At 40.8% G+C, this 15,373-nt stretch overlaps 1 protein-coding gene and 1 pseudogene across 6 annotated transcripts in view; both read left to right on the forward strand.

The window, feature by feature from the left end:
• The window catches only part of Clhc1 (clathrin heavy chain linker domain containing 1), a 35,914-nt gene extending 22,275 nt beyond the window's left edge, over positions 1 to 13,639 (forward strand). For 4 of the 6 annotated variants that reach the window (XM_005070346.4, XM_040733154.1, XM_040733153.1 and 1 more), the window contains 2 exons: positions 10,528 to 10,707; positions 13,313 to 13,639. In XM_005070346.4, the coding sequence (XP_005070403.1) occupies positions 10,528 to 10,707; positions 13,313 to 13,506 (374 nt within the window). In that variant the 3' untranslated portion in view covers positions 13,507 to 13,639. Of the gene's footprint in view, positions 1 to 2,072; positions 3,264 to 10,527; positions 10,708 to 13,312 lie in introns of those variants that run through there. The other 2 variants (XM_021227282.2, XM_040733155.1) reach the window with 2 other exon arrangements.
• Positions 2,263 to 3,263, forward strand: LOC106021164 (annotated as a pseudogene).
• Positions 13,640 to 15,373: the final 1,734 nt, after the last annotated feature.

The raw sequence follows: 15,373 nt of genomic DNA on the forward strand, positions 1-15,373 counted from the left end.
GCTAATGCACACTGGAACATTTGCCAGTGATTATACAGTAATAGAGCAGTCTGGTGTAGTGGATGGGGACCACTCTACTAAAATATGTTGAGTGAATTATGTATTGTATTATTAATTAAGGATACAGATTCAGTGTGTACTATTTTTCCATGTGAAAGAATTATATTAGTATTTAGATATGAAATATGGATATATTATGCTTGAACAGAATGTGAGGCTTCTGGTCTAGGGAGATAGATAACCTAATCCACAAAAAGTTTGCCTTGCAAACCTAACAACTCGAATCTGATCCTATCCCATAACCTATGTTAAGAATCTGGGTGTGGTACCGGGTGTTGGTGGTGCACGCCTTTAATCTCAGCACTTGGGAGGCAGAGGCAGGCGGATCTCTGTGAGTTCGAGGCCATCCTGGTCTACAAAGTGAGTTCCAGGAAAGCCTCCAAAACAATACAGAGAAACCCTGCCTCAAAAAACAAAATAAATAAATAAATAATTAAAATAAGAAGGAATAGACTGGGTGTGGGAGCTGTTCTTCCAGAAGACACTCCCAGGTAGCTGTAGTCCCAGGGTCTGGTACCCTCTTCTCTCCTCTGTGGAGATAGTCCAGACACATGCAGGGAAGACACCACACACAAAGCCAAAATGAAATGGACAGTACTTGAGAAGTGGTACCTGCAGTTATCCACTGGCCTCCGCAAGTACGCACACATGCTTGCATACATACACATACATACACATGAACACACACACAATTGAAGTTTCTTTTTTATTGCAAAACTTACATTATATTAGTGCCCAGAAGCAAAATTGACTGCCATATTACTTTGTACCCCTAATAATGTATTATATTCTGAAATAATTATGTTGTAATAATTCACAATGTAATTCTCCTTTCTATTTAGAACCTTGGTGTTCATCCTTAGTATTTATTTCACATTGTTATGGGATAAAAAATTATAGTAACTTGAGACAAATGAAGCTTAAAAGACAGAAACAGTGTTTGAAAACCACTTTGCTTGTTATGGTGGTTTGAAAGAAAATGACCCTCCAAAGGGAGTGGCACTATTAGGAAATGTGGCCTTGTTGGAGGAAGTGTGCCACCACGGGGGCAGGCTTTGAGGTCTGTTTTGCTCACGCTTCCTTTAGTGTGATAGTCAGTGGACTTCTGTTGCCTCTGAGTCAAGATGCAGGACTCTCAGCTGCAGCACCATGTCTGCCAGCACATCACCATAACTCCCCACCATGATGACAATGGACTGAACCTCTGAAACTGTGAGTGAGCTCCAATTAAATGTTTTCTTTATAAGAGTTGCTGTGGTCATGGTGTCTTCACAGCAATAGAAACCTAAGACTCCTATCTGTGCACTGTGCATGTGCCTGGTGTGCACAGAGCAAGAGGAGGACATTAGATCCTCTGGAACTGGAGTTGCAGGTGTTGTGAGCCACCTTGTGGGTGCTGGGAACAGATGTGGGGCCTCTGGTAGAGCAGCCATGGAGCCATCTCTCACTCCCTTATTTTACTTTTTATTTAGGTATAGCACAACTTGTCAAGATATTGTCTCAGACTGTAATGGCAGGTTCAGTTCTCTCTCTCTGTCTCTCTGTCTCTCTGTCTCTCTGTCTCTCTGTCTCTCTGTCTCTCTGTCTCTCTCTCTCTCTCTCTCTCTCTCTCTCTCTCTCTCTCTTTGGTCTTTCAAGACAGGGTTTCTCTTTAGCTTTGGAGCCTATCCTGGAACTGGCTCTGTAGATCAGGCTGGCCTTGAACTCACAGAGATCCAACTGTCTCTGCCTCTTGAGTGCTGGGATTAAAGGCATGTGCCACCACCACTTGGCCAGGTTCAGTTTCTTAAGATTTCTGCTTTATAGAGATATGCTTCTTAGATTTAAATGATCACTTCTATATAAATTAAAAGAAAATGACAAAAATAAACAAAGCACAAGGAAGTTCCTGAAAACAGTTTGCTCCAAAACTATAAATGTTTTTTTTTTAATTAAAGATTGTATTTATTTTTTCCCTTTTAACCATTTCTAGAGCTGGTTATGGTAGCATAAGCAGTATTTCTAACACTTAGGCAGGATGATCACAAGTTTGAGGCCAATCTGGTATATATAAGTTCCAGACCACTCTGGGATACATAGCAAGACACTACATCAAAAACCAAAACTCAGAGCAGTGTGAAACAGCAGCGAGAAGGACCCCTGAACGACCAAACCAGCGCACCGCACCGCTGCATCCCTGCATTCAGCGCCACCGCCGCCACCATGCCCAAAAGAAAGGCTGAAGGGGATACTAAAAGATAGAGCCAAGGTGGAGGACAATCCACAGAGAAGATCTGCAAGGTTGTCTGCTAAACTTGCTCCTCCAAAGCCAGAGCCAAAGCCCCTGCAAAGAAGGGAGAGAAGGTACCCAAGGGAAGAAGGGGAAAGCAGATGCTGGCAGGGATGCAAATAACCCTGCAGAAAATGGAGATGCAAAACAGACCAGACACAAAAAGCTGAAGGTGCTGGAGATGCCAAGTGAAAGTGGTGAAAGTGTGTGCATTTTTGATAACTATGTACTTCTGGTGACTGTACAGTTTGAAATACTATCTTTTATCAAGTTTTGTAAAAATGCAGAATTTTACAGCCTCCAAAACAATACAGAGAAACCCTGTCTCGAAAAGCAAAACAAAACAAAAATCAGAATTTTGTTTTACTTTTTTTTTAAGCTATGTTGTTAGCACACAGAACACTTCATTGTTTTGGGGGAGAAGGAACATGTGTCACTAACAGAATGTCTTCTAAGCTGGATTGATGATAGTGATGGAAAACATCTTATTGATGATAGTGATGGAAAAAAAACATCTTTCCCTGACAATTCAGAAAGTCTCCTCTTGGCTCAGGAGAGACATCCTGGTGTTGGCACAGAATACCTTGTGTGGGAAAACCCTAAATTCATTTTTATATCCTCTTCCCCCTGTACCATCTACATAGACTTAACTCCCTTAAAACCAGAGACTTGTTGGAACCTGCCCCCCTACAATTGGTTCTGCTGGTCTATTGGGCAGTCGACTTTGCGGTGAAAATGATATCCTCAAAAGAGCAGCTTATATACAAGATTGTGGTTCTTCAGATTGATATATCTGCTGTTTTTATTTAGTTTCCTGAAAGTCAGGGTAGGCTTGTGAAAAGTTGTTAAACAACATCCTTAATGTGAAATGTCAACTCTCACTCTAAGCTCTTTGCCTTTTCAAAGCATTGAATAAAGACCAGGTTTTATAGTGGCTTCCTGATTTTGGTAGTCCATACAAGAAGGGAGTTTGGAAGTTCTTGTAAACTGTTATTGATTGTCTGCCTATGTCAGCCTGAAATACCATGATTGTTTATGGAAAGTATCTTTTGAAAGACCCCTACCCAGGACCCCCTAGGAAAAGAAAAGTAAGGCCAGGCTGTTGCCTAATGAAAAAACCCAGACCAGGTGCCTCTCCCAGCTGGCAGGATGTCAAACAGGATCTGTGGTCACCAGAGCAGTCGTGGGACCCGGATAATAATTGCTGAAGCGTGCCAGGGTCTTTTATGTGGCAATACCAGGACACCTAGTCCTTGGCAACTACCCCTGCCCCCAGTTGTGTCTATGATCACCATAGTAGTCATGGGACCCGGATAATAATTGCTGAAGCGTGCCGGGGTCTTTCATGAGGTAATACCAGGAAACTTAGTCCGTGGGAACTACCCCTGCCCCCAAGATGAGCCAATGAAATGCCTGTTACTTATGTAACCATTAAAACTCTATAAATATTGTACTCCCTGCAAGCCCGGTATGCTCTGCACCCGAGTTGCAGTAGCATCCGCAGGCGCCTGTGTACTCAATAAATCACCTCTTGCATTTGTGGCCAGTGGTCTGGCCCCGGTTCTTGGGCAGAGGGTTCGGTTCAGTGCCCGGCGCTTTGATGCCAAGGTCTTTCACTTTAATAAAGCTGGATCGGTTTGTCTTAGAAAAACAAAACGAAACAAAAGCCAAAACTCAGCTGGACAGTATTAACATATGCCTTTAATCCCAGCATTTGGAAGCAGAGACAGGTGGATCTTTGTGAGTTTGAGGTCATCCTGGTCTACAGAGTGAGTTCCAGGACAATCAGGACTGTTTGACAGAGAAACCCTGTCTCAAACCCCACCCCCCCAAAAAGGAAAAACCAAAACTCAGAAGCATAACCAAAATGCCTGAGATGATTTGCTTGCTCATCCTTCCACCATCAAAGGGCATTTAGTAAGTATCTGTCTGGAAACTGGCTAATTCTAGGTCACACTTTCTCAAATGTCCTATTCTCAGGTTTCACTTGAGCTATTATAAGAATTTTGTTTTGTTTTGTTTTTTGTTTTTGAGACTGGGTTTCTCTGTATTGCTTTGGAGCCTGTCCTGGAACTCTCTGTAGACCAGGCTGGCCTCAAACTCAAAGAAATCTGACTGCCTCTGCCTCCCTAATGCTGGGATTAAAGGCGTGCACCACCAACGCCCAGCAATTATAATGATTTTTTACACACACACTTTTATGTGTGTGTGTATGTATGTATATATGTATGTATATAGTCAAAATTTAAAGAAAATATAAAAATATTTAACAACTTATTTAAAATATCAATAATAAACCCATTATATGTTGTCATAAATAATTTTATGAAAAACAACTCTGTTTTCCAAAGTCAAACAGTTTAGTCAAAAGAGTAATATTATTTTACATTTTTGTGAGTCTTAGTAATGTTTGGGTGTTGAGCTCTCTCTTTCCAACCAAACACCTGCCATCTTCATGAGTTTAGCTGGGCCCAATTATGAACGATCATCACAGTAAGGTGCTGACTGTAGAGGGAGCCAGGAGGGTCCTAGGACCCTCACCTGAGTACCAGCTACCGCTCAACAGTATGCACTTCTGTTCTAATTGCACATGGCTCTGGTGTCTCAGGGAGGGAAAAAGTTCATAGGCTGGAAAAGACTAGCGAAAGCAGCTCTATTAGAACTCTGTGGCAAAGCCATTATTAATGCTTGGTGAAGACTTTCCAATATGGTCACTTTGAGGTCACCCACACTCCTGCCAGTAACCTTTCACAATGCTCCTAATAAACTCATGGATTCTCCAGGGGGAGCTTTGGTGGAAGTGAACTTTGGTTTGTCATTGTGTCCTTATGAGGAGGGGGATAGATGTTGTCTAGTCCCCTACAAGGAGAAGATTCATGAAAATAGATGACTCCTTGTGTTTGCTGTAATACTACGCTTATGACCTTCAGAAAATATCTCTGTATGAGAGTGGGAACAAAAAAGACAAGTGGCTTTGGAGCTATGACATTGTGGACCATAGACAGTCTTTTGAGAACCGTTGTTTTAGGCATTTGTGGATGAAGCAAATAATAAGCTTATGTGTTTATTAGGACAACACATGGGAGGTAAGATGATTGACACATCACCAGCAAAGAGTAGGAAAGCAGATCTGAAGGACAGTAAGCACAGAGGAGCAGATTTGAAATGCCACTCTTTCTAATTAGATATCAACTCCTGCAGGTAATACTGATAAAGACATCAATTTACAGGAGAGAAGTTTGAATAACTATTGAGTATAATATAGAGAGAGGAGTTAATTTTAGATGTTAAAACTGAGTGATTCAAGCCTTGTTACTTTTCTTAGAAAATGTTTGCTTAATCATTTGAATTTTTTTTCCTGAGACAAGGTTTCTTTGTATAGTCCTGACTGCCCTGAAACTCTGTAGACCAGGCTGGCCTCAAACTCACAGAGATCTTCCTCCTTTGGCTCCTTAGTGCTGGAATTAAAGGTGTGCATCATAACTGCCTGATAAATTGTTTGATTTGATTGATGCAGAATAATATTCTCTCTTCCTTCTCCCTATCTCTTCGATTAACCTTTTTCTCTCTTTATATGTTATGTATGCACGTATGCTCATGTATATGTAATATTCTTACATGTGCATAATTATGGTGTATGGCACTTGTAGATCGGGAAAGGTGTAGATATTGGGGACCAGGTAGGCCATTTTACATTATATCATTCATAATTTAGAGAAGATTAATATCTCTAAGCCCAGGGGAGCCCAAAAATGACAATATATCACTATTTTTGAGTAGCAAGGTCAGTTAATTACTATTTGTTTGCTCCTGGCACACAAGATATTTGTTTAGTAAACACCAGATTATCCTGTATTGCCTTTTTAGATACAAATTACATTTATAACAGTTCTTGAAAGACTTAGAAATTATTCTGAAAATTACCTGTTGTGGCCTAAAAAGGGATATCTTATATTGAAAACTTAGGAAATTAATGTAGGATTTATAAATATAAAACCATAATTGTAGTTTTAGGTAGTGTTTGAATAGTGTATTAAGCCACATGAACTGCTTTTCTGGTGTTAGAAATGGTGAAATGTTGGCACAGCAAGATGACCTAGTAGTGAAGCCTGATAGCCTGAGTTGGATGGTAGAAGGGGAGAATGGACCCCTGCAAGGTGACCTTTGCTCTCACGAGTGCATTGCTCCTCCACCCCTCCCACAAAATCAGTAATGAAAATTATTGCATGCTGGCAACTTCTAACTACTTAAAATAGTTATGTTGGATGCCTCTAAGATGGATGATATGAGTTCAGTCCCTAGGGCCCACATGTCTGCTGGCCTCACCTGTGCACCAGTGCACACACACATACATAATTTTAAAAACCACATTGATTTATTAAAAACAGACTCTTACTATAGCCTAGGGCTTTGAACTCACACTGCCCCTTCCTCCAGGCTGTTTCACACTAGGACAGACACATTTGAGCATGCCCAGCTTTATTAATTGAGTTTTTAAAAAAGATTTATTTATTACGATGCAGCCTTTTTTTTTTTTTTTTTTTTGGTGCTCTGTGAGCAATCTGTGGTTCTTTTTTTTTTTTTAATTTTAAATAGCTTGTTTTACATGTCAATCCCAGTTCCCTCTCCCTCCCCTCCTCCCGCACTCCCCTTCCACCCTCCCTCCCACCCTATTGCCAAATCCTTCCACATAGGGGATGTCTAGAGTCTATCATTTTACTCTTGGTAGGGTCAAGGCACTCCCCTAAGAGTCCAGGCTGAGAGAGCATCTCTCTTTGTGCTATAGGCACATGAAGACAGATTGTATACCAGGGATAGACACTGATCCACAGCTCAGAGCCCCATAGGTTGTCCAGGCCTTCTCACTGACACTCACATTTGGGGGGTCCAGATCAGTCCCATTCTGGCCTCCCCACTGTCGGTCTGGGGTCCAAGAGCACTCCCCTGTTCAGATCAGCTGTCTCTGCTGGTTTTGCCAGCCCATTCTTTGCCAATTTGCTCATCATTCCTCTCTCTCTGTCCCTGGGTTCCTTGGGTTCAGTTCAGTGCTTAGTTGTGTGTTTGCCTCTGCTTCCATCAGTCCCAGGATGAAGGCTCCCGGATAGTTATAGACATCAAGTTCATTATCAGGAATGGGCATTCGAGGTGGTCCTTCCACTATTGCTTAGCTTGCCAATTGATGTTATACCTTTAGATCACTCGAGGTCACTCTGGTGCCTGATCTGTCTTCGATCCTATGATTCCCTCTTCCCCCTATTCTACCTCCACCCCCTCAACTTCCTGTTCCCCCATGACCAACTCCCTTCCTCTTTACTCCCTCTATTCTTCCCAGGTCCCACTACCCCCCCCTCGCCCTGTTCCCCATCCATTCAGAGGATCTTGTCTCCATCCTCTTCTCTTGGGTACTATGCATATATGCATATCTTTTAGGTTCTTTCCTGTTTCCCAGACTCTCTATCTGTGGAAGTGCAGACTGGCACTATCCTGATCCATATCTAAAATCCATATATGAGTGAGTACATACCATGTTTGTCTTTTTGCGACTGGGTTACCTCACTCAGGATGGTTTCTTCCAGTGCTATCCATTTCCCTGCGAATTTCAAGATTCCATTGTTTTTTTCTGCTGAGTAATACTCCATTGTGTAAATGTACCACATTTTCTCTATCCACTCTTCAGTTGAGGGGCATCTAGGTTGCTTCCAGGTTCTGGCTATTACAAACAATGCTGCTATGAACATAGTGGAGCAGATGCCCTTGTTGTATGAACCTGCCTCATTTGGATAAATGCCTAAGAGTGGAATTGCTGGGTCTAGTGGTAGATTAATTCCCATTTTCCTGAGGAATCTCCATACTGATTTCCAAAGAGGCTGTATGAGTTGGCATTCCCACCAGCAGTGGAGGAGTGTTCCTCTCTCTCCACATCCCCTCCAGCATAAATTGTCTTCGGTGTTTCTGATTCTAGCCATTCTGACAGGAGTAAGATGGTATCTCAGAGTTGTTTTGATTTGCATTTCCCTGATGGCTAAGGATGTTGAGCACTTTCTTAAGTGTCTCTTGGCCATTTTAGCCTCCTCTACTGAGAATTCTCTATTTAGCTCTGTACCCCACCTTTCAAGTGGATCCTTTGGTGTTTTGGAGACTTGTTTCTTGAGTTCTTTGTAAATTTTGGAGATTAGCCCTCTGTCAGATGTAGGGTTAGTGAATATCTTTTCCCATTCTGTGGCCTGCCTTTTTGTCTTTTTGACTGTGTCCTTTGCCTTACAGAAGCTTTTTAGTTTCAGAAGGTCCCATTTGTTAATTGTTGATCTCAGTGCCTGTGCCACTGGTGTTATGTTTAGGAAGTGGTCTCCTGTACCAACTCGTTGAAGAGTATCTCCCACTTTCTCTTCTAAAAGTTTAGTGTGGCTGGATGTATGTTGAGATCTTTGATCCATTTGGACTTAAGTTTTGTACAAGGCGATAAACATGGATCTATCTGCAGTCTTCTGCATACCACTACCCAGTTATGCCAGCACCATTTGTTGAAGATGCTTTCTTTTTTCCACTGTACAGTTTTAGCTTCTTTGTCAAAAATCAGGTGTTCATAGGTGTGTGGGTTAAAATTAGGGCTTTCGATTCGGTTCCATTGGTCTACCTGCCTATTTTTGTGCCAATACCAAGCTGTTTTCAGGACTATAGCTCTATAATAGAGCTTGAAGTCAGGTATGGTGATGCCTCCTGAAGTTCCTTTATTGTATAGGGATGTTTTGGCTATCCTGGGCCTTTTGTTTTTCCATATAAAGTTGCTTAATGTTCTTTCCAGGTCCTTGAAAAATTGTGATGGAATTTTGATAGGGATTGCATTGAGTCTATAGACTGCTTTTGGCAAGATTGCCATTTTTATTATGTTGATCCTACCAATCCAAGAGCATGGGAGATCTTTCCATTTTCTGGTATCTTCTTTGATTTCTTTCTTCAAAGACACAAAGTTCTTGATATACAGGTCTTTCCCTTCCTTGGTTAACATTATCCCCAGATATTTGATGCTGTTTTTGGCTATTGTAAAAGGTGATGTTTCTCTGATTTCTTTCTCAGTCACTTCATCATCTGTATATAATAGGGCCACTGATTTTTTTGAGTTTACCTTGTATCCTGCCACATTGCTGAAGGTGTTTATCAGCTCTAGGAGTAACCTTGCGGAGTTTTTTGGGTCACTTATGTAAACTATCATATCATCTGCAAATAATGAAAGTTTGACTTCTTCTTTTCCTATTTGTATCCCCTTTATCTCCTTTTGTTGTCTTATTGCTGTAGCTAGAACTTCAAGTACAATATTGAAGAGACATGGAGAGAGTGGACAGCCTTGTCTTGTTCCCGATTTTAGAGGAATTGCTTTGAGTTTCTCTCCATTTAGTTTGATGTTAGCTGTTGGTTTACTGTATATTGCTTTTATTATATTCAGGTACGTTCCTGTTATCCCTGATCTCTCTAGGACCTTTATCATGTATTCCTGCATACCCGAAGAGGGCACCAGATCTCATTATAGATGGTTGCAAACCACCATGTGGTTGCTGGGAATTGAACTCAGGACCTCTGGAGGAGCAGCCAGTGCTCTTAACCACTAAGCCATCTCTCCAGCCCCTATTAGTTTCTTCTTAAAATCTTGAGTTTTGAATTTCCTAACATTGAATACTTTAGGGGGGAAACGACTGAGTTCTATTTTCTGTGCAACACACAAAAAGAAAAATGATATTATACTCAGTAGAAGTACACATCCACAAACATACACAGACATAAATAATTTTAAAAAGCCAACCACCCTGATTTATTACTTAAAAGCAGACATGATAAACCTAACCTCGTGTTGCATAACATTGTATGACCTCTCTACAACGGTAGTACTTTTCAGGCGTGGTAACAGTCATAAAGACAAGTGGCTGGTGGGCCTGTGCTTAGAAGTCAACTTCTTGATTGCCAACACAGTGCTTTTCCTGAATACTATTTTATATGTATTTTCAGATAACTCCTTGCTCGGAATTGTCCTTTTTTTCTTATTTTGTTCAAAATTGAAGAGAATACTGTTGAGTTTTGGTTGGATTCAAAGGGGGACTTCGAAGTATGGGAAAGAAGGTTGCTTGGCAGGAGTACACATAGCTGTTATGTCTAGTTGATTTGTCACATGAAGATGGTGAGATTTGGTTTTTCATTTTCACTCACAGATGACCTGATAGAGCTGATAACAACATGTCCCCAAATTGAGTTAATTAAATGTCTTACTCAAGAAAGAGATGGAAAACCACCATTTTTATCTTTTGCACTGGCTGTACTTCATCTGTTTTCTGTGGGTTTGAAAAATGTTGGCGTTAAGCTACTTCGGGAAGTCAGTAAAGGTGGGAAAGGTAAGTGTGCCTGCGGTGCACTGAGGAATGACAATGACCAAGAGGGAGCACGACTCTGAATTCTCCACCACTCTCCCTGTGTTCTGTCTGTAGTCTGTGCTCTGTGTCCTGTCAGCTCTCTGTTGTGTGCGTCTGATCTGTCAGTCCTTGTTGCCTGTCTGTCCCTAACAAAGGTCTTTTGCTCTGTATTTGTTGAGTAGCACAGAAAGCATGGGGTGGAAAAGGAATGAAAATAACTTCCCTAAAGAAATCTTTAGCTGGGCGTTGGTGGCGCACGCCTTTAATCCCAGCACTTGGGAGGCAGAGACAGGCGGATCTCTGTGAGTTCGAGGCCAGCCTGGTCTACAAAGTGAGTTCCAGGACAGCCTCCAAAGCCACAGAGAAACCCTGTCTCGAAAAACCAAAAAAAAAAAAAAAAAAAAAAAAAAAAAGAAATCTTTAACAGAGTTTTACAGGGAAGAAATTACTGTACTGACCCAGAACAGCACTCATATCAGACAGAACAGACATATTATCAACCTGCATCTAAATATTGCTTCCAACATTTGTGGATTATTTGTTTTGTTTAAGGTTGCTTTCAACTTGTTTCCTTTCTTTCTTTTTCACTGTGTAACAGTCCTGGCTGTCCTAGAACTCTGTAGATCAGACTGGCCTCAAACTCACAGAGACTGGCCTGCCTCTGCCTCCTGAATGCTGGGATTAAAGGTGTGCACCACCACCCAGACATGTTTGCTGTTTTCAACAAATGATTATCACAACACACACGCACACACACACACACACACACACACACACACACACACACACACACTTACTTCTTGGTCAGAGGTATAGAAAAGTACATAGTTTAATATCAAAACTATTCCTTTAGCTTCAGTTGTAAAAAGTAATTAAGTGTGAAGTCCAAGGTGTAATAATGTTGGTTGCATAGTTACATTATTTTCTTAAAGGTAGGTTAAACTTAGAACAGGCTGAGAAGACTGTAAGACAGGGATTGAGTGCATAGTTTTAAGTGATCTTAAGGCATGTTAGTGGCTTGATTTTGAGATCTGACTAAAGTTCATGTAAGTAAATTTAAGTGCTATTGAGAACGAGATAGTCATGAGTCATTTAAGGAGAAGTTCAAGATGATTAGAGTTTATAAATATGAAGATTACCATGTTACCATGTTAGCAAGTCTATTGGCATTGGGATATGTTTGTTGAAGGATGTAACTTTGCAATGAAATTGAGGAGCTATTAAAATTTCACATTTCCCCCTTTTTACTAATTTTATATAGAAGTTTAAGCAGGTAACTTTTCATACTATTGTCTAAGGTCAAAGAAAAAATAGTTAATTGCCTGAAATTTTGTTGAGGAAGATAATTTAATATTCTGAATTTATTATTACAGGTAGTAACTAAAATATTCAATAGGAAAATAACAATTGTGTTCAAAATAAAATAGTAGTGATGATAGTAATCAAAAGGGAAATATTCTATAACAGAGTTTAATAAGTTTAGTTCAATGAACTGGTGAATAGTGGGTCTAGGAGGTAGCTCCACCAGTTGCCGTTTCCAGAACACATGTAAAAGCATGAGGTATGGTGGCACACATTTGTGGTTCCAGCACTGGGGAGGCAGAGACAGGCAGGTCTCAGGGGCTTGCTGGTTATCTACTCCAGCCTGTGTGGCAAGCTACAAGCCAGTAAGAAACCCTGTCTTAAAAATAGAAGATTGATAGTTCTTAAGGGTTTTGCTCATGTATACACATGAGCATATACATTTATAACCTCATATGCATCCCTCATACACAGAATAAATAAATACCAAAGAGAGTGAAGAGCAGCCAATGCTCTTAACCTCTGAGCCATCTCTCCAGCCCCCATATTAGATTTTTTTTTTTGGTTTTTCGAGACAGGGTTTCTCTGTATTGTTTTGGAGGCTGTCCTGGAACTCACTCTGTAGACCAGGCTGGCCTCGAACTCACAGAGATCCGCCTGCCTCTGCCTCCCGAGTGCTGGGATTAAAGGCGTGCGCCACCAACGCCCGGCTCATATTAGATTTTTTTAAAGCAAAACTATTTCATTTCTTTTAGAACAATATTGGTTATAGATACTACAAGATTAAGAAGTCTCTATGTGGAGAAAGGATTACAGTTTGTTAAGGAGTCTCTTAACCCTTGCACAGTTCTGCTAGAGCATTTATGACGCTGATCCAAGCTCTGGGTCCTCAGCACTTGTTTCCAGTGGTGTCTACTCTTCACTTTCTGAGTTCACTGCCTTCTCCCTTCAACACCATCTACCTTATGTAGGGGCATGTGTGGAGGGGGTGGGGGAGGGGAAACAAGTTAGATGGCTGCGTTGGTGCAGTTAATGGTGAATGACAAAGGAAAATAAAGAGAAGGAATAGATGCTCAAGAATGTACAAGATCTGCCGTAGTGTCATAGTGTCACACTTGAGCACTGTGTCATACGTGTCATAGCATGAAACTTATTGGGCCAAACCCAGGTTGAGGATAACTATGTTGAAATGGGGTCTCTTCATTTTTGAAGGCTTGCTTAAGTATGGGTTATCAAGTAAGAGGGAATTCCATAGTATAATGCTGCTGTTTTTTTTTTTTTTCAGATGTAATAGAGCATCTAGTGATGGGTGATTTATTTTGCTCCTTAGAAAAGTGGCAAGAATTGGCAAATATCTGTTTACAGAATGGCTTTGAAAATTTGTTTAATGACATCATGTCCATTCTTCGATCCCAGGCTGGAGTTTCAGAAATTTCTGAAGATGATTCCATTAACTTAATGGAACATGTTTTTTGGTAGTTCTTTATTTTAACCAGCTGAGGGCGCTTGTACAACATTTTATAAACATTGGCTGGGCAAACTGGTTTTAGCATAGTTAACATAAATAGATGTTGAGTGTAATGCTCTTGGCAATAAATCACTTCTATATTGATGTTTAAGTTTGATCTTGAAACACTGAAACCACTGCTTCCTTTTTATTATGTGGTCACTTTAATTAATGTATTTATTTTAATCTTATTTTATGTGCATTGGTGTTTTGCCTGCTTGTATGTCTGTGTGAGGGTGTCAGATCTTGGAGTTACAGACAGTTGTGAATTGTCATATGGGTGCTGGGAATTGAGCCAGAGTCCTCTTTAAGAACCACAGAGCCATCTCTGCAGCCCAGTGTGTTCACTTCTTACAGGCAATCTTGAGCGAATTCAAGAGGATAACTTTGCGTAAAGATATACAGACAGCGTAAGCCTTTCTATATTAGAACAAGCTCATGTCCAAATAGACACTTCTTATCGTCTAATTTGATATCTAGAACGGAAGAAGGTGTGGGCAATGATCTGCCTGCATACTGACTTCCTAAATGTCAAATGTTGCAAGCTTGCCTATAAGAAAAGTAGAATACAAAGCCAGGCGGTGGTGGCCCACGCCTTTAATCCCAGCACTCTGGAGGAAGAGGCAGGCGGATCTGTGAGTTTGAGGCCAGCCTGGTGTACAGAGTGAGTTCCAGGACAGCCTCCAAAACAACATAGAGAAACTCTGTCTCGAAAAACAAACAAACAAACAAACAAACAAACAAACAAACAAACGAAAAGTAGAATACAACCTGGCGGCCTGGTGGTGGTGGCACAAGACTTTAAACCCAGCACTTGGGAGACATAAACAGGTGGATCTCTGTGAGTATGAGGTCAGTCAGGCAGTCTACAGAGTAAGTTCCAGGACAGCCAGGATTGTTTCACAGAGAAACCCTGGATCAAAAAGCAAAAAAAAAAAAAAAAAGAAAAAGAAAGAAAGAAAATAGAATATTATTTGAATACTGATGTGCTAGGGATAAAACTAGACTAATTTTGTTCTACTGATTCAAAGATGGCTCTATTCTTTGATGTCTGTATATCCTTAGATGGATGGGGACACACACACACACACACACACACACACACACACACACACACACACACACACACACACACGAGAGACAGCCTCACTCTGTAGCTGGCCTGTGACTCACTGTGTGTGTGTAAGTTGACTGCTTCAGCCTGTGGGGTGCCACCATGTTCAGCTAACTAGCATATTTATGAGGAAATAGTTTGGACAGATACACATGATGAGAAGAGGATATGAAGAGACACAGAGACGATCCCTTAGGTACTTCACAAGGAACCGACTCTTTAAAACGGGATGGAACACACTTTTAATTCCAGTATTCAGGAGGCAGATGCAGGGGAATTGCAAGCTTAGACCAATCTCAGCTGTATAGCAAGTTTAAAGGCGACTTGTGTCTGCATAATGAGACTCCATTTCAGAACCAGGGGCTGGAGACTCAGCTACAAAAACTGGAAACTGTTCTGATTGGTTGAATATCTATTCTACGTGATTGGTACCCATGCCATACTAATTTTTAAATGTTTTGAATCTTTTATCTATCTACTCATAGTAAAGAATTCTAAAACTTCAAATACTTACTCAAACGCTTCAAATTATATAAAAAAATTACTTCTTGCTGTCTTTTTGGGTTGGTTTTGTTCTGTTGTTTTATTCTATTTTGTCTAGTTTCTCAGAGACTTTCATTGTGCAGTTCAGGCTGATCTCAAATGCATCACCTCTCGCTTCAGCCTGCTAAGAGCTAGGATCTTAGGCATTCACCACTGTACCATTACAAAATGACTGAAAAATA

This window comes from Mesocricetus auratus, unplaced genomic scaffold, assembly GCF_017639785.1.
Source record: "Mesocricetus auratus isolate SY011 unplaced genomic scaffold, BCM_Maur_2.0 Super-Scaffold_100029, whole genome shotgun sequence".
NCBI classification, from domain to species: Eukaryota; Metazoa; Chordata; class Mammalia; order Rodentia; family Cricetidae; genus Mesocricetus; species Mesocricetus auratus.